The sequence below is a fragment of the Brassica rapa genome, chromosome A10 (genome assembly GCF_000309985.2).
Source record: "Brassica rapa cultivar Chiifu-401-42 chromosome A10, CAAS_Brap_v3.01, whole genome shotgun sequence".
NCBI lineage: Eukaryota > Viridiplantae > Streptophyta > Magnoliopsida > Brassicales > Brassicaceae > Brassica > Brassica rapa.
Window position 1 is genome coordinate 6,404,708 of NC_024804.2, and position 19,482 is coordinate 6,424,189.

The 19,482-nt window shown below is 37.9% G+C and overlaps 2 protein-coding genes and 1 long non-coding RNA gene across 4 annotated transcripts; all 3 read right to left on the reverse strand.

Moving 5' to 3' along the window:
* Positions 1 to 2,692: 2,692 nt before the first annotated feature.
* On the reverse strand, positions 2,693 to 6,020 carry LOC103848789 (uncharacterized protein slr0889). Of its 2 annotated transcripts, none has more exons than XM_009125612.3 (12): positions 5,553 to 6,020; positions 5,309 to 5,437; positions 4,984 to 5,178; positions 4,848 to 4,895; positions 4,652 to 4,780; positions 4,441 to 4,565; positions 4,153 to 4,263; positions 3,901 to 4,009; positions 3,675 to 3,793; positions 3,219 to 3,372; positions 2,999 to 3,146; positions 2,693 to 2,922 (listed from the first exon to the last, which is right to left on the reverse strand). In XM_009125612.3, the coding sequence occupies exons 1-12, from the start codon at positions 5,664 to 5,666 to the stop codon at positions 2,864 to 2,866; spliced, it is 1,440 nt and encodes a 479-aa protein (XP_009123860.1). In that variant the 5' UTR covers positions 5,667 to 6,020; the 3' UTR covers positions 2,693 to 2,863. The 2 variants fall into 2 exon arrangements, with proteins under 2 accessions (XP_009123860.1, XP_009123861.1); XM_009125613.3 differs by having other exon boundaries at positions 5,539 to 6,006.
* A 254-nt stretch (positions 6,021 to 6,274) lies between these two features.
* LOC103848788 lies at positions 6,275 to 16,382 on the reverse strand. Its single transcript, XM_033282219.1, has 2 exons — positions 12,593 to 16,382; positions 6,275 to 9,447 (listed from the first exon to the last, which is right to left on the reverse strand). The coding sequence occupies exon 1, from the start codon at positions 16,080 to 16,082 to the stop codon at positions 14,979 to 14,981; it is 1,104 nt and encodes a 367-aa protein (XP_033138110.1). The 5' UTR covers positions 16,083 to 16,382; the 3' UTR covers positions 6,275 to 9,447; positions 12,593 to 14,978.
* A 604-nt stretch (positions 16,383 to 16,986) lies between these two features.
* Positions 16,987 to 18,909, reverse strand: LOC103848786. The gene is made up of 3 exons (XR_629228.3): positions 18,652 to 18,909; positions 18,073 to 18,549; positions 16,987 to 17,991 (listed from the first exon to the last, which is right to left on the reverse strand). It is a non-coding gene; the product is annotated as an uncharacterized LOC103848786 (long non-coding RNA).
* Between the last annotated feature and the right edge of the window lie 573 nt (positions 18,910 to 19,482).

Genomic DNA, 19,482 nt, shown 5'->3' on the forward strand with positions numbered 1-19,482 from the left:
ACCAGATCCGGTTTTCCCTTTTCGAGAACATCGGTGGAAGATTCACGACGTCTCCTCCACCACAGACCTACCTTCATCTGCAACGGTGAGACTGCTGGAGTGCTGCGACAGGAGGTGGAAAGGGGCTTTTTCGTGGTTCCCGGAGACGACGTGCGGCATGGACTTTTGACGATGGACATGTCAACCGGAGTGGAGGCCACTGTCTCTGAGGCACGGCGGAGTCGTACTTCCCAGCGTCGGTGGCAGCTGTGGCATTTCCGGCGGTACGAGCTCTGCAACCTTTGAAGCCGTGATTTGGTGATCCTTGCTCGTTCTCTACGTCAAACCCGCTTTTCAGTCCATACAATCCTGTTCGGTTTATGGCTTCAGGTCGGGATGGTGATTTCCAGAGGGATGGAGCTCGATCGGTTATGGTCATGTTAGTTTCGTGCTGAAAGCTTACCAATAAAGACTGATAGGCGGATAAAAATTGAAAATTGTAACATCTCATGTTTCTCTTGTGTTAATTACCATTTTCGTACTTTGGTCAAATTATAGGGCCTAAGAGGCAGCCATCTCGAGTCGTTAGTTGGTGTCGTCTCGGTGTGGTGAAAATACAGCGACGTTTGTATTAGGTACCGTAGGATCTAATTTAGTGTTCCTAGTTTTTACTAAATCTCGTCGTTTGTATGTTGGGTTTAAACTTGTGTGGTTGTAACCATGTTTTCATGGTTGGTTAATGAAAGTTGATGTTTGAGTAAAGAAAAAGAGCATGTGCAACTTTTGTTTTCATAAATCTCTCATGTATAAAATTAATATAATAATAGATAGTGGGAGAAAAGAAAACAATATTGGAAAAATTGTCTCTTTATAAAGAACCGCTCTTAACAGTTTGAGAGACTAGAAGTACATATGTCTTTATCTTGTTGATATACTTCTATTTAAATTTTGATCATATAATTAATTTATTTAAGAAACTAATATAATAACAGTAAGATAACTCACTTAAGAAATTAACCGCTAATGATGCTCCAACACCACTTGTGTGAGAAGCTCTCGAGCCTTAGATTTTTGTACTTATTTCAGAGTTCTTCATCATTTGTGTTGCGCCTATCAATCAACTGGTTAGTTGTTCACCGTCATCCATCGATTCCCTCAAAGAGATCCGTACAGCCAGTTGAGAGTTACCCATCAACCACCAACCATTTTCATATCCACCATCAATCATCTTCATCTCTAACCTATTGATCATCCATAGTTATCTCATAGTTTCATCTTAATTCGCATTGTTGTCATGTTATCTTGAGTCCTAAAGTCCATATCTAACCATTGACCACCAAACTGCTACACCACAAACTCTGCAAGCCCATCTATTGACCAATGGTGAGTCTAGTTCTCGACCAGGCTTCTAGGCCACAAGACTGTTTTGTCCATTATCATCTGCTTTCAGAGTTCAGAGCCTAAAGACTCTCTATCTTATTTTTTCTATAAACACAACACTTTTGAGGAAGATTCAACATCTAATCTATTTTCATTTTTTATTCTTGTTTCTATTGAGTTATTCTTGCTTTCTAATCATGATTAGTCTTCACTTTTGTATGGGTTATTTATAAGTTTTTCATGGTGATTAGTGAGTATACTCATTTTGAGTCTATAGTTTTGGTAGATTAGGATGATTGAGTAATGATCTAGAGTGTGCAATTTTAGATTCTTTTTATTATATGTGTATCTTGTGATCTTAATGGTAGTTTAGGCTTGATCTCCTAAATTTAGATCTCAAACATTTCATGTCCGAAAAGTATTTTATGAAATGATTGAGCATCTAGATATTTCTCTTTTCTTGCTTAACCAATTGAGAATAATGTTAGAATATCTTGGAAAGTTATTATACTTGTTAATCATGCATTCTTTGCTTGAATTGAACCAATGAAAGTTAATAATTGATACTTGATTAGTGTTTGGATTTTTTCCTTGAAAGTAAAATAATTTATTTCCTTGAGTCTAGACTTATAGAACATAAATGATTTTGATTGTATAAGCACTCTAGATATGATCGCCAATGTTCTTGCCCATACGTTCTTATTAAATCCTTGATTGAATACTTGGTTAGTTTCTTGTACATTTGCATTTAAATCTTATCTTGCTACTTTGTTACTACTTGATTGCACTCAGACTAAACATTCATTTGAATTCTCCTTTCTCAGAATCCTTAGAATTTGATTAACCCTCAATTACTACATTGACATAACTGAGGACTGAAGTCACTGAACTTATCCACATCATTTTGCATATCAATCAACCTTGTTATTATATAGACAGAAAAATAATGTCAGCTAAAAATCTATTTTCCTTTTTGTAAGATTCACAATGTTCTAAGATTTGTTTTTAAACTCGTCTGCATAGCCGGTTAATTTAACAAATAATCACTATGCAAGAGGTGAATTGTATACATATAATTCAGTAGAATAAATTGTTGAATAGCAGTAGAATGCGTAGAATTAAAAAACGCAGCCGCGTAATAATTAAACCGCCTAGCCGATTAATCGGTTTAAATAGATCCTGCCCCGAATTCACAATTGCATATGCATATTTGTTCAGCCCAAAATGTGATTAGATAAAAACCAATTAACCTAAATATTTAATCACCTCTCTCCCTTGACCGGTCAACAAATAATTCGATAGGCCGACTGCGCTGGACGTATAGCGACTCGAATAAAGGTTCTAACTTCTAAGGCACGTATTGTGAGTTTATAAACGTTGAAGAGACCATATCTTATATCCTCTACTGACGCTTATGTAATGCATCCTTAATGTCAATTAAAATAAACAAATTATAGAGAGAACTAAAAGAAAGATGAAGAAAAGAAAAACTCAAGCCCGGCTACTAGCGTCCTGCACGCAGGCTTCGAAGAGAGGCCCGTCTCCGAGATGTTCCTTTTACATCTGCACAACTCTCAAGTGTTATCATACATCTGCAGGCACATGTTTCATGCAACAACTGTAGTAATCAATCACATACCTCTTGTCAATCTTCCAGATGCAAGTAAAGCTTCTTCAGCCATCGATCTCCACTGTTCTGCACAAGAATAGTTAACTCCCATCCCAACACTGAGTCCTCTTAACAGTACTACAGTACGTAGAACAGAGAACAGTTCCTCCGGAAATGCCTATCACCAAAGCACATTATCAAGTTAGTGTGGTACTTTTTACTTTGTGACCATCAACGTTGATGTACTAACCTCAACAGCTATCTTTTTAATCGAGGAGTCATCTGCGAAAGGTTGCAATACTGTCTGACCAGCTGGCATCTTTGTATCAAAAAGTGTTTGTGCTAAACGTAGAAGTTCTTGCTGCTCGTTCTCACACTTGGCTACCGTATGCAAACCAAGTTCCCTGAACATCCACAATAACTAATGAGTTCGATGATTGTGACTGTTTGAGCCTAACAATTTTGCAGGGACAAGGACTTAGTCGATCGCAATCTTTCACATTAAATTTTGGTTATCACATCCTAGCTCCGAAACAGTTCTAACGTCCCAAAAGTATCCAATTACAATACCTAAGTGGTATCAAATGGTTTCACCATTTGTGCACTAGTTCTTATCGAAACTGATGATATGTTTGAAGAAAGCCAACAATCAAGAATCACAAAGTTACCAGTAGCTCAGGGAAGGTTTTATTGAGTTTTGAGTTACCTAAAGCTCTGTGCTACTCGTGAAGCATTGTTATCAGCAATGTCAATGACCAAATTCGCATAACCAAGTCTCAAGTTGTCAGGGAGTTCCTTCACTTGCCCATAGTCTAGCAGTGCAACCTGATCACGGGAAACAATATTTACAACTCATGTAATAGAGAGACAGGAAAGCTCTGTCAATAGACACACGAAGCAGATCAAGGAACTACAAGCCAGATATGACTTGCCTCTGGACCATTACAAATCAAGATGTTTCCAGGATGTGGATCGGCATGAAAGAAACCACTTTTCAGTATCATTTGGCCATATGCACGGGATAAACTGTTAAGTATATTCCTGGCAAGAGGAGATATAAATTCTAGTGTCATTATATTTCAAAATGCAAGCCAATATAGCAAGAAAAAAAGGAAATGAGGTTTGTAGAACATAATAGCTATCATCAAGACACCATAGTCTCTAAAGATGATGAAGGAGCTTACTGCTTTGCTGCCTCTGCAACCTTACCATGAGGATTTATCCCTCTTCTAGCCATCTCATCTCCAAGGCTCAGGATCGGAATCCCATTAATGTATTCCATCACCAGAACCTTCCTGAGAGAATCACGGTAGTTCATATGTTAAACGTTTGCTAATCATCCAAATCAAACATTTTTTTTTTTACAAAATCTTAGAATGATATCGAGTCTGCTAGAAACCCATGAATTCTTGAAAATGGCTTTATCAAGATAACCAATAACGTATATGATTTGTGAAAGTAAGAACACTTACTTAGTCACCGTATCTCGCAGAACCCTTGGAACTATAACAGGAGACTTCTTGTTGTTCTCATGTAGAAAATGTCGAATTCTTTCCATTGCATTAGCCTCTCTTTTGAAGTCAAATTCATAACCAATCTTGAAAACACACACACATAGATGATGTTCTTGTAACTTGGACCAAAGAAGTCTTAACAAGGTATGTTAACAATCTGATAAGTTACCTGTGTCTCCATTTCCTTTGTTATAGAGTACAGGTCAAATTTGATATCTGTTCTCTGCACGTATAAGGCGAATAGTTGCAAGTTTCTTATATCTGTCATCATCAACCTCTCGATGCCAGGATGTTGAACCTAAACAAGTTGGGTATCAAATTAAAATCTAATGAACAAATTTTAGTTGTCCCACAGTAATGCTCACCTTTACAACAACATCCATCTTGTTACCCTTGACTCTTGCTTTGTGAACCTAACAAGAGAAACAGTATCACCATCGACAAGCTTCGGATTCACCAAACCAACCATACTCATCTAAATCAAAAAGTATCCAAGAAAACCTGAGCAATAGAAGCGGAGCCAAGAGGCTTTTCATCAAATGTTTCGAAGATTTCATCAATGGTTTGACCTAACTCCTTCTCCAGAACACGTTGAACCGCATCGAATGGCGTCGCGGGAGCTTGATCACACAATGTGACAAGCTTTCTCACCCACGCAGCTGGAGCCATGTCAGGTTTTGCTAAAAGTTGAGCAATCTATTCATAGAACACGAAACAAAAAAAAAACAATGTACGCATTAAATTCAATAATGCCAAAACACAAACAACCAGTTGATCTACTACAAGAAAGAAGAATCTGACAACAAAAACGTTTTAAAAAACCTACCTTAAGGAAGAATCCACCAAGATCAGAACACATAAAGTAGATTTTGTCAGCAGCTTGCTCGTGTTGGCTCTCCCACATTTGCTCCTGTTTCTTCGCATCTTTCAACAAACTCACTCGAAGTTGGCACACCTGAAACAGAGCAGAAGCCCAATCTCAGAAGAATTAAAAAAAAAAAAAAGAGAGAGAGAGAGAAAGCTTTAGTTAAATGATAAAAAGAAGAAAAGAAATACCATCGAAGAGAGACCTTGTAACCAGTGTAGATATTGGTAGCTCGAACCCAGAATTGAAAGGATCGTTGCCATGGACGGAAGCTGTCGGAGATCTTCTCCTGAATCTCTTTGAAATCGAACCCGTTCATTTTTTTTCGCGAACGGATGGATTGGGTTTATCTCAATTTTCTGAGGGTAGGTTTTAATTAAGGGACATATCGAGTAAGAAAGCTTTGCCAGGAAGCGATGGCTACAAGAGGCCAATAGAGCACGATGAAAGCGATCCTGGGAAAAAGGACAGAACAATGCTTCCGTTCCTTTTTTGACTTATCCGAATACAGTCAGACTTTAACTCTAATCGGTACGTAAAACAAATTGTTAGAATATTGGAGAAAGATTACAGCATTTAAACCCATCAAATACAAAATTTGGTCCACTCTCAACAAGGTAAATAGAAGACAGCTAGGACAGGAAACAAGAAACTAGAACTAGAGTTTATCTTTGATATTTTATTTTTGCCGGAAACTTGATCAAATACAAAATTTGGTCCACGCTCAACAAGGTAAACCCATCGATATATATGATGAATATAGCACAAGATTAAACAAAATGCTGCATTACGTTGTAGTGTAAGGCAGGTTAAGGACGAAAATGCGACCAGTGTCAAGAATTTCATCACTGTTAGATTTCATTGGTTGGGCCATTGTTTGATCGGAAAACGGTACTAAACGATGAGACGTTTAGTTTTAGATGTAGGTTAAGCAAAGACGTCTTATAGATAGTTGGAAAAGCGTTTGATCGGTTACAAGGAAAGGAGATGCGTAAAAGAAAGGAAAACCAGAGCTCGAAAAGTTTTGCTGGAAAGATACAATACGGCAAGAGAGTAAAAGTAAAACCCTAATCTAGCTGCCGAATATGTGTGAGTGATTTCGGATCCTCTTTACATTGCACTCCTTTCTCATTATATAGTCGACTTGGTGCTCTTCCGTGACTTAGCTTGCGTCGTCTTCACGGGCTTTTAACTCGTTGGACCGAAAAGTCCAAGTTGTTTCGGGGAGCCGTTAAGCCACATGCGTTTAGTCTATCGTGCGATCGACTAAAAGTACCTTCGGATCGCGCCGAGGAGTCGGTGCTCTGAGCCGCAGAGCCGAACTGTCGCTATGTCGTCGTGGGCCGGGTCATCTATTATTCGGGCCTTGAGGGATGGTCAAATCCATCCTATACAGCGATCTCGCAATCGGCTTCTACCTCCATTGTATCACTAGTATCAGTTTCATCATTACTGGTCCGACAGATTTTTCTTTATCTTACTCTTGAAGTATTCCATAATAGCACTGTTCTTTTCTGTGACGCTGCGATCAGAGTTAGCGTCCAGAAACAACAACTATTCCCATGGCAAATTCACGGCTGATGGGAAAAAACTGCTTCTTTTTTTAGCCGCTGAGGCCAATAAAAATGGATAAATCTGACGCTGGAAATAGCAGCGTTGGCGTCTCTGCATTTTGTGTCTTCGGAATTTGTTGGCGGCTGATGTTTTTTTCAAAACACGTTCAGTTTGCCTCCGTCGTATATTTATTTTGATGCACCACCCATGGCAACGTCTTATAAAAGAACAGGGCTATCATCACCAAGAGCAACAATGTTTTAGCTTTGTTACGCATAGCACCAATGGAAATTACTGGCGAGACCTTCTCTTTGCGAGGAATAAACATGTTATTTGACCAGAATTTCCGCTTATCCTCAAGCAATTCTTGGAGCCGAGGATCATCACCCTCTGGTTTCTTCTTAATCTTTATGGTTCCTTGAGCATAATTAGCATCAGAAGTTTTATCACCATTCTCATTAAATTTCCCTTCTTTCTCGAGTGAATCAAAACTACTCGGAGGGTTCGCAACCTATAAAGCCAAAGGAGTAGTCTAAATCAGATTCAAACTACTAACACAACTGAAACGGAGTCTCAAGTTTTTAAGTGAAAACCTCAACAGATATTCGCAAAGTGTCAATATAAGTCTTGTTTAAATAAGTGATAGCCTCTTGAGCTTCTTCTTCTTTACGGAATCCAATAAAAGCAAACTGCCTACTTCTGCCATCACTGCAAAGCAAAAAAACGATACTAGTGACTCAAAACTAGACTCAAATTGAATAATATACTAGTAGTGTACCTAAAACGCATCAATTTCACGTCTGTTATTTCTCTTTTTGTTGAGAAGACACCTCGAAGTCCATCTTCTGTTATATATTTGGAAAACCCTTAACGATTATCCTCGACATGGAATTCTTTCATATCAGGGCTAAAGGTTAACTTTCTGACATTGATTTGTTTTATGCAAACCCTTAAAGAAAAATGTCCCGGGAAACAAATACTTACATTCTTTGGCAGAACTTGTCCTGGGAGCTCTTTTTATAGGAGTTTTCAAGTCAGCGAAGAAGAAGACTTGAGGGGTTTTAAGTTTTTTTTTTCTTATTCCTTCTGGACCCAGCCCTCTATTGAATCGGGCCAAGCCCATGCTTCACAGCAAAAAACGTTTTTATCTAAGTTGGGTTTTGCATAAGGTTTGTGTGGACCTATCTTCCTATCATACTAGGGTCGGCGCGCCCTAAGGACGGAAAGTTAGAAAAAAAAAATATTTTATATGAATTTACATTAATTTTATGAAGCACTTTTTAAAAATATTGTAGATTAAAAATGATATTATAAACAAAATAAATAAATAGAATTCGGAGATCATGTTGTTATTTTTAATAAATGTTTTTGGACTGAATTAAAATGACAGTAACCTTCATTATTCTATGAAGTACAATCTAATATAATAGGTTAATGATGTCTTTCATGTGTATATGATTATGCAATGATCATGCCAAAGAAATATGTTAAGGAAAAACTAATATTATCTAAGCCAAATGAAAAATTGTTAACTTTTTTTTAAAAAAATTATACATAATTAAAAATATTTAATCCTTAATAAAAGTGATTCTTTGGTTTTGTTGTTTTTGTTAAAAATATAATTTTGATAACTATTTTCACTGTAAATGTTTGTTTTAATTTAATCAGATAATTAAGTAAATAAGCTATCCGAATTTACAGTTAAAGTTACATACATGAATTATAAATTATTTATCTCTATTATACATTTATACGAGTTTATAATCCATTGATTAGATAATAGAAAAAGTGAATTGATATAAATTTATTTTTAAAAATTAGCTACACTGTATAATAATTTAATATTTGTCGTTACGGTTGAAAAAATATTAAACATATTTAAAATTTTACCAAATAAACTGTATCATCTAAACTGATTAGGATTTTAAAACAAATATTATTATTAGTTTTGAAAGTATAATGGGTACATTGGTTCCAAATACATTTGACTATTTTTATTTACTTTACAAATTTACAATGATTATGATTTTAATTTTTTTATCAGGTAGTCCTATTTTATCTAATAATATATACTCCCTCCGTTTCACAATAGATGATGTTATTCTTTAGTGCACAAAGATTAAGAAATTTACTTTTTTCTAAAAAATAGTTTTAAAAATATAATTTAAAAATCATCCAACCAATTACAGAAATGACTACAACATCTAATTGTTTACATAGTTTTCAATAAAGCTAAAAATAACATAAAAATATTACAACATCATCTATTTTGAAACAACAAAAATCTTCTAAAACATCATCTAATACGAAACAGAGGGAGTATTTTATTTGAAAGATATCTTGTGTACGGCCATGGATGTTTCATCATCAACTGAGTGAATCACAAAGTAGAAGCATAGGTACTTAGAATCAGAAAACTACATAAAGAATACGTTGTACTACAGTAAGAAGCTAAACTCTTAACACAATCACCAGAATATATCTCATCTTAAATTGCAAAATAATGTAACCTCCACTTGCTTTCTTCAATGATTCCATATCTTCACCTTTATCAGTAGTAAAATCTGTGTAAGCAACGTAAAAGAAAGGACGTGGTCTCGAAGGTTTTTTTGGGAGCCATTTATTTTTAGTATCATGCTCTTGTACTCAGCTCTCTTGTTGTTTTATTCTATCGGTTTCAGTTTGTAAATGAATGTATGTATACCATAAATTAAGTTTAACATTCATTATTATAGATAGTGGAAGCTTTCAAATGATTGAGCCAGCAAAACAAAACTGGACTCAATGTAACATAATCTAAAAGGGAGACATATGAAAGTAGAAGGAATCAAAACTTGTGCGGATCTTAGCCACTGATATCACTCAAATTACCTTAAAGAATGGTACTCTCATCAAAAAAGGTCGATTTATAGTACTTAGGGATCGAATCCACAAGGAGCTAGGAAACCGATTAGATCTAAACAATTTATAATAAACTAGGCTAATAGATTATAAAGCATTAAAATAGCTATTAAATAAACAAAGCAGTAAACAAGTTGAACAAGTCAATTGTTCAGCTTGGCAAGGGTTGTTCGATGGAAGGATGGTTGCTAGATCTAGGGTTTCTATTCAGGTGTTGGAGATTATAATTCCTATAGGTACCTATTTGTTGCATGCATGATATGTTAGAGCTCAACCGCTTAACTCAGTGATCAGCTGTCGCATGTTTCACTGGTTAACTCGCTAGATCTCGTGTCTCAACGGTTAGTATCTTGATCACGAAAGAGTGTCGACCGATGGTCTTATTGAGACATCGACTGATATACCTTTACGTACGTCGACCGATAGTTAGTTGAGGACATCGATCGACGGGTCCTAGTCAGGCCTATGCGCGAGATGATTTGCCTTATTAGGATGCTAAATTGGCGGTTAGCCTTCTCTAGCAATCCTAATATGATAGATAGATGTCAGGATGGGATAACAAGGATGCTTGTGTATGCAATCCTATGATCAATATTCTAGTTAATTACTCTAGAACAAGCAATAAGTATAGATCTATCATGAATATCACAACAAGGCAGATCTATAGTTTGAGGCTAATCCCACAAACCTATCTGAACCCTCGATCTAACAGGTGGATCTACTCAGACATGAAAACAGAAATCATAGATGAATAGATAGAAAAACTGAAATGAAATAGATAAATAAAACCAAAGGAGTTCCAGGAGGACTCTGATAGGAGTTCCTCCCTTTTCTCCTCTAAGAGAAACAATGAAACAGAAAGCGTAAAGAAGTCCGCCGTCAACAATGGCTTAGAAAACAGTAATATAGGGTTTCTGGTCGTCTAAGGGCATTTTGGTAATTTGTAGCTTCTGGACTCCACGCAGTCATAAAATATACAAGGCCCGCGATCTGGGATCTCCATCGATCGACGTGCAGAGTGCTGCATCGATCGTCGTGGCTTTCTCTTCTCGGCAGCTTCCTCTCGCGAGGCAGACTGACCACTCTTCAGTAAAACGGGCATAACTTCTACTACAGGATGCTGATTGACCTGCGACCGGTGGTATTGGAAATATAACTCAAAGCTCTATCGTGTGTCAAAATATGGGCTCAATCTAACGGTCGGAAGGTCTCTATCCATAGCTAAATATCTGACGCGTCTGTGCAACTCTGCACTTCCAAAGGCTCCAAAAGACTCCAAAATCACCATATTTCTCCTAAACGTCCCTGAACCTGTAAATATTCTAAATAGACTCGAAAACATAATAATTGTATCTTAAAACACTTTAAAACACTTATAGACTATGATTAAAAATGGGTAAAATATATGTTCTATCAACTCCCCCAGACTTACCATTTTGATTGTCCTCAAGCAAAACAGACGGGCAGTCTCTCTGAAAGAGGTTTTGAAAACAGCAGGGACTCACATGATTAAAAACTTAGAATCATCACCTCTACAATATTGCAATCCACATCTAAGAAGTCCTAATCACAGAAGCACATTATACAATATCCTAGCTTAGCAACCAAATTCACCTAGCCAACATCTTAGAAAATCATGTCTGACATTCCCCTCTACCAACCTCATTTCTTAACATAAATAAATGTGTATGCTTTACCTTGGGAGTATCGATCACAAGACACATGAACTCTTATCCCAACAGGTATCTGAGTAAACAGGTAGTCTTGTTCTAGTTTCTTTTACTCTATATCTCCCTTCTCTGAATCCTTTTTATCTCAATTCCAATGAACAAAGATGCTGATGCAGTCCATCTTATTCACCTTCTTTTCAATTTTTTATTATTTTTTTTCTTTTTCTTTTCTTGACAAAGTGTAGGTGAATAGTGGGGTCATTGGTAATATACCTACCCCTCGCTTCCAACAATGTGTGATCATTCTATTAGAGTAGAATAATAGGGTCGCAGGAGACGCTCCTACCCCTCTAAACCGCAAAAAATCATCTCAATCTTTTATTTTATTTTATTAGGATGCCAAAGGGAGGAGAAAAGGAAACAAAAATCACTCAGACTTTTACCTTTCAGACATGAAGGAGGAATCCGACCCAGTGTATACCAAGCCCCAAGACAAGCAGTTAAGTCAAATTAGGTTGGAGGTCAGCTTCGGTTCCTTCAAACAATCTCAGCAAGTGTGAACATAGTTGACAGGTTGATCCACTTTAGTATCTTTAGTACTATCTGCAATCAGTAAGTCTAGAATGGTGCTAAAGAGTGATTAGATAACAAGCATGAATCTAATAAGTTCATTATCCCCTTCTTGACTCAATAAAAACAGTTTTGAAAACATTTTATAAAACTCAATAGATAAGCAAATATCAGTAAACATCCCCCCAGACTTAAATTACACTGTCCCCAGTGTATATCTAGTCGGAGTTATGGTTAGAACATAAATAATAAGTAGACAATTTAACAAGTAAGAACGATAACGTGCTCGACATCAGTGTCGATCGACACAATGAATAGACAATCGATCGATGTTGATGAAGTGCTATCGATCGATATCGAGCAGGTGTCATCGTTCGATGTGCTAAGCAATCGTCTACTCGGATCTGTTTTTTTTTTTTTTAACTAACTAAAACACAATATTAGTAGAACCTCCCCAGACTTAAACAACACTATCACTAGCGCTATCCAGTCTAAGATTGGTGGGAAAATAAATCATAAGGACAATATTTAACAAGGAAAAGCGGTATACCTGCTTGGATGTGAGTGTCGAGCAACATAGTTAAGTGGCGATTGATACTCTTGATGCTCTGTCGATCGATTCTACGTAGCCATCATCGATTCTCCTGCAATCTCGTCTTCCTCGGATCTTGTCCTTTTACAGTGTCGCTCGATGTTACAGTGTCGCTCGATGTTGATGCTACAGTGTCTCTGCTACAGTACCGTCGTTACTGTTTTTTTTTTTACCTAAAATCTTTAGAAAACAAAGAATCAGTAATAAATGAAAGATAAACCATATTTAAAATTACCTAACAGTGGGTTGCCTCCCCACTCAGCGCTTATTTTTAGTCATTAGCTTGACTTTTGGAGATCTGATTAAGTCCGCATAAGAATGAGAACTTGCTCCAAACCAATTCTCAATGTCTACTCTTTGAAGCTTTATCATTCTTGTGTACTCTTCTCCTTTGTCTATCATTTCAGCAATAAGGAGTGCTTTCAGCTTTGCAAAAGGCTGTGAGAAGCATCTGCTGCGCACTCTGGGTTTTCTGACACCATCTGAGAAGTGGGGAATCAATGATAACTGAGGATCTCCCTTGATCCTTTTCCTCTTCTTCCAAATCCGCCTTTTCTTTTCCCCAGACTTGTCTGATCGCATGGTGGTGCCTCCATCAAAAAGATTCTGACACACTTCAAACTCTTTCTGCTCTGATTCGCGAAGGGTGTCGATCGATGGTATCTGACCGGTATCGATCGATGATGAAATGATAGTGTCAATCGATTTTGTTCTGTTGATGTCGCTCGATGGTACTTCTGCTGGGCAGTTATCTACTTCATCTCTAAATCGCAGCCCTCTTTAAGAAGCTTCTACGTACTTATTATCATCAAATACTCCACCATAGGAACTTAACTCCATACTTTTATCTGGTGGGATAGGAGATTCAGCTTCAAACATTTCATATGGAACAACAAATTTCACAGGATCATGTATCCTCTTCACTCCTTTGCAAATCCCAACAGCTTCTTCTTCGCATAGAGGTGGTCTTAGATTTTCGGGGACAGCAAGGTGTGAGGCTCCAGACGTGTGTTCTTTTTTTTCCAACCAGTTCTGGTTCAATTATGTATCCTGATAGTTCATCCAAACATGGGTGTCGATCGATGCAATCGGGTGGGTATCGAGCGATACAGTCAGGTATATGTTGATCGATGTTAGACGGCGACTGCAGATCGATGTCGTAGGGTGAGTGTCGATCGATCTCATCAGGTTTATGTCGGTCGATGTCGTCAGCCTTTAAGGAATTTTCCAGACCTTTTCCCGAAGCGGGCTGATCATCAAGCTTCTGCCGAAGCCATTCTTCCAACTCCAGAAAGTCTTTCAGAGTGACTTTGTCGACATCTGAGGTAAGATCACAGCTTGATTCATCGATGCTCTCTTGTGTCGAGTTTGCAATGTCCTGAGGACAACTCGATCTTTCAGGGATTTCAAGTGGAATCGATCGATAACAAAACTCTGTGTCGATCATTTCTGAGGTACTGGGGTCGATCGACTATGAGGTGGGGGTGACTATCGATATTATGGTAAGGGTGTGGATCGATGATGAGCTCGTGTCACTAATATCAGCTACTTCTACTGTGCTCAGCTTTCAAGACTCATGTTGCTCATCATCCTCCACCATAGACCTTATCTCAATCTCTAGATTTGATGCAGCATCATAGAGAAATTTGTTGAGGAAGGCGTATCTGATGTCATTCCAGGTAGTGAGAGATCCTAGTGGCAACTTCCTGAACCAATATACTGCTTCTCCAGCTAGAGAGTATGAGAATAATTTGCATAAATAGTAGTCTTCAGAGACTCCATTGCATTTGATGGTCGATGCCAGATCTACAAATGTCTCGAGGTGGCTAGTGGGATCTTCATGAGGAAAACCATGGAAAGAATGCTGACCCACAAGAGAGATATATGCAGGGTGCAGCTCAAGGACAGTATTTTGAAGTGCTGAACAACGCAATGCAGACCTTTTAGCATAGGCATCCTCAAGACTGTTATAGTCTCTAATTGCCTTCGGTCGTCCAGTCCTAACATACACAGTGGTAGCATCAGGGTTTGTAGAAGGTATCGATCGATGACAAATATCTGTATCGATCGTTTCTGAAGTGCGGATATCGATCGATTCTGAGTTACTACTGTCGATCGATGATGAAGTCAGATCTTTTGTATCAGCTTCTTCTACTTTGCTCTGCTCTCCTGATACATGATAGTCATCATCCTTAACTGTATCATGGTTGACCAGCTTTTCTCTGTTCAGTTCGTCCTTCTGCTTACTCTCATCTGCATGGTGAACCTGAATGTCTGGCTGCTTGACATGAGTTGTCGGTGTTCCAATATCTCCATTCTCCTCGCTGTAGATGAAGTCAAGAATCTAACTCATACTAATCATTATTCCTTTCTCCCGATCTTTAATCATCTTTTCAAGCCTTTTACTTCGAGTTGCTACAGCCTCGCTGAAAAATTTGCCTATGAAGGCTTCTTTGATGTCTTCCCAGCAGGTTAGAGATCTTGGTTGCAGCTTACTGAACCAGCTAAAAGCATCTCTAGATAAACAATAGGGGAAAATTTTGCAGATAATGTGGTCTGCAGATATTTCATCGTGCTTGTTTGCTGAGACTAACTCCTCAAGTCTCTTGATAAGATCTTTGGGATCCTCAGGAGGAAGACCGTTAAATGGATCCTCACTTCCCCAATCATACCATTGACTTGTGAAATTAAAGGTATTCGTCTCAGCCACAACAATTACATCAGGGATTACACTACCTGCATCATTAATCAATTGTCCTGTGAGGCTGCAATGGCAACCTTCTTCGTCTCGCCAAATACCTTTCTTGTCAATCTTAAGTATGAGCGCTTCGACCTTCTTTGTCTCTCCATAAGTGGTGTTCGTCATTGGAGGAACAGTGCCGCGATGAATAGTGTTTCGATGAACAGTGTCACGATGAACAGTATTCGGATGAACAGTATCACGATGAACAGTGTTCGAATGAACAGTGTTCGGGTGAACAGTGTTTGGGTGAACAGTGTCGAGCGACAGAATATGAACAGTTTCGATCGACGGAAGATGAATAGTGTCGACCGACACGGAATGAACAGTATCGATCGACGGAATATGAATAGTGTTGACCGACACGTTATGAACAGTGTCGATCGACGGGAGATAATTAGTGTCGCGTTGAATAGTATTATGATGAACAGTACCTGGATGAACAGTACCTCGATGAATAGTACCTCGGTGAACAGTGTTGTTTGACAATTTGTTGGCTTTGTCGATCACCGCTGCTTGTCGTTTGTCGATCGACGTCGGATGAATGGTGTCGATCGACGTCGGATGAATGGTGTCGATCGATTGATGGTGTATGATGTCGGTCGATGCTGCTTGGAGGGTGTCGATCGATACTTCCCTCTTAGACTTATGGATCGTGCATAGACCAGCAGGCTCCTTCCTTGAAGGACCCAGAAATCCTCTCTTCATTGCTCTGGTATTGATATGTATGTAATGCGCTTTTTTTTCGAACAATAATAAAACTTAAACTAAATCTAACTAAAAAGATCTAATGGCGATCAAAGCTCCCTGGCAACGGCGCCAAATTTGATATCACTCAAATTACCCTAAAGAGTGTTACTCTCATCAAAAGAGGTCGAGTTAGAGTACTTATGGATCGAATCCACAAGGAGCTAGGGAACCGATTAGATCTAAACAATTTATAATAAACTAGGCTAATAGATTATAAAGCATTAAAATAGCAATTAAATAAACAAAGCAGTAAACAAGTTGAACAAGTCAATTGTTCAGCTTGACAAGGGTTGTTCGATGGAAGGATGGTTGCTCGATCTAGGGTTTCTATTCAGGTGTTGGAGATTATAATTCATATAGGTACCTATTTGTTGCATGCATGATATGTTAGAGCTCAACCGCTTAACTCAGTGATCAGCTGTCGCATGTTTCACTGGTTAACTCGCTAGATCTCGTGTCTCAACGGTTAGTATCTTGATCACGAAAGAGTGTCGATCGATGGTCCTATTAGGACATCGACCGATACACCTTTACCTACGTCGACCGATAGTCAGTTGAGGACATCGATCGACGGGTTCTAGCCAGGCATTTGCGTGAGATGATTTGCCCTATTAGGATGCTAAATTGGCGGTTAGCCCTCTCTAGCAATCCTAATATAATAGATAGATGTCAGGATGGGATAACAAGGATGCTTGTGTATGCAATCCTATGATCAATATTCTAGTTAATTACACTAGAACAAGCAATAAGTATAGATCTATCATAAATATCACAACAAGGCAGATCTATAGTTTGAGGCTTATCCCACAAACTTATCTGAACCCTCGATCTAACAGGTGGATCTACTCAGACATGAAAACAGAAATCATAGATGAATAGATAGAAAAACTGAAATGAAATAGATAAATAAAACCAAAGGAGTTCCAGGAGGACTCTGATAGGAGTTCCACCCTTTTCTCCTCTAATAGAAACAATGAAACATAAAGCGTAAAGAAGTATGCCGTCAACAATGGCTTAGAAAACAGTAATATAGGGTTTCTGGTCGTCTAAGGGTATTTTGGTAATTTGTAGCTTCTTAGCTCCACGCAGTCATAAAATATACAAGGCTCACGATCTGGGATCTTTCTCGATCGACGTGCAGAATGCTGCATCGATCGACGTGCAGAATGCTGCATCGATCGACGTGGCTTTTTCTTCTCGGCAGCTTCCTCTCGCGAGGTAGACTGACCACTCTTCAGTAAAACGGGAATAACTTCTGCTACAGGATGCTGATTGACGTGAGACCGGTGGCATTGGAAAGCTAACTCATAGATCTATCTTGTGTCAAATTAGGGGCTGAATCTAACGGTCGGAAGGTCTCCATCCATAGCAAAACATCTGACGCGTCTGTGCAACTCAGCACCTCCAAAGGCTCCAAAAGACTCCAAAATCACTATATTTCTCCTAAACGTCCCTGAACCTGTAAATATTCTAAATAGACTCCAAAACATAATAATTGTATCTTAAAACACTTTAAAACACTTATATACCATGATTAAAAATGGGTAAAATATATGGTCTATCAGCCACTAGATACCAACTGCATGAACTTCTCGATTTGTTTATAATAAAACCAACGGTGCACCTATTATTAAGCTCCTTGAGTTTGCATGATCTTGGTGGCAGTATAAGCATCAGATTGGTTCCATACTCCCTTCTTTATGATGGGGACCTCAAGCAAGGAATGCCATACTTGTCTCCCCCGGTGACATTGTTTTTCCAGTTATGGATGTCCATTAGCCTAATTCCTTCAACATGATCTCCCCTGCAGTGGTCTCCTTGTCAAAATAGATGTGGGTTCCCGAAGTGGCATTAAGGAACAGACGGCCTGACAGCAACAGTTTAATCAATGTACGTAAGAGTTTTATTAACTACATATTACTAATCAGTGGTGCGGAGAACTGAATACCTCCAACCATCTTCGGGTTAATGTTTGTTGCAACGATCGCTTTTGAATCAACACACATGCCTTCAAGTTTATGGAAAGCAACTGCTTGTGCGTCGAATATACTCAATGTCACAATCACATCACTGCAAATGCGGTGCAGTTAGTGATATAATAAAACTTCTGCTCATACGTTATAATGTAAGATAATGCAAAATGATGAGATAGGATTTATCTATCCAGTTTGATAGTGCTCCTCCGGAGGATCACTCACAGTACTCTTCAACGCAGTTATCTCACCTACAACGTCTGTAAGAAGAATAATTAGAAATTGTAATATGTTTATACCATGCTAAACAAATTAGTAGATTTTCTTGCGTGTTCGTGTTAGCTAATCCAAGGAGCTCGGTTTGATTACGAAACAGGAACCCTTCTTCAGGCAGCGGAGATTCCGGTCGGTTATCTCGTCAAGTGTTGTCATCAACAGTGGAGGAGCACCTCCTGCACTTCAAATCGAAAAAAGGAGTTTTGAGTTAGCCATTTTAGAGAGAGTAGGATTGGAAAGATAGATATGGAGATGGGTTTTACAGGAACGAAGCAGACCTTTTTATACTCGTAGCCACACCGCCTTTTAGAAGATAACGGCGTATTGATGCAGAGATCGTGTAGAAAGGAGTTAAGAAGATGGTTAATATACATAAAGAAACAAAAAACGTTGTGAGATCGTAAGGTGAACTGAATCGTCAGTCGGCTTAACAAAATAAGAATGGAAGACGGCTGAAGAAAAAAAGTGGGAGTAATCCTAATTGATTACGGCTGCTGGTTCAGAGGTGGACTTTGTGGGTTACCGGATTTGAAAAATTAGAGTTGAATAAAACTTAAAATTTATAAGTCTAAAGCCCAAATAATGTTGTGGTGGACACGTGCATGTCTGTCAGAGAGTAACTTTCTACGTGGATAATAACTTAGGAGTGAGGCGAACATATATATATATATATATAGATAAATACTCTTTCTGTTTCACAATACATGATGTTTTGACTCATTGTACAAAGATTAAGAAATCTATTTTTCTCCAAAAAATAACTTTGCAAATATAATTTAAAGTTCATTTAACCAGTTAAAAAAATGACTGCAAAATCTAATTGTTACACAGTTTTCAGTAAAGTTAAAAATAATATAAATATATCAAAACTTCATCTATTTTGAAACAACAAACATTTTTTAAAACATCAACTATTATGAAACGGAGAGAGTAGCATATATATTAATTTAGAAGTCAGTTTCCTATGCGTCACTCTCACGTTAACTCTCACGATAGTTGATTACACTAATACATTTAATGAATTAAAAATATTACATTTAAAACAATATTATTTATTTTTTTATTTAATTTCCTTTTTAAAACTTTCCAAAAAACATATACATATAATA

Bases quoted from the DNA above. Each gene is read 5' to 3' on its own strand.
- LOC103848789 (XM_009125612.3), bottom strand. From the start codon at position 5,666: ATGAACGGGTTCGATTTCAAAGAGATTCAGGAGAAGATCTCCGACAGC. The intron at 4,566-4,651 runs GTAACTTATCAG...TGTGTTTTCAAG, and splicing joins CAAAGGAAATGGAGACACAG to ATTGGTTATGAATTTGACTT. The intron at 3,794-3,900 runs GCAAGTCATATC...TCCCGTGATCAG, and splicing joins TGATTTGTAATGGTCCAGAG to GTTGCACTGCTAGACTATGG.
- LOC103848788 (XM_033282219.1), bottom strand. From the start codon at position 16,082: ATGAAGAGAGGATTTCTGGGTCCTTCAAGGAAGGAGCCTGCTGGTCTA.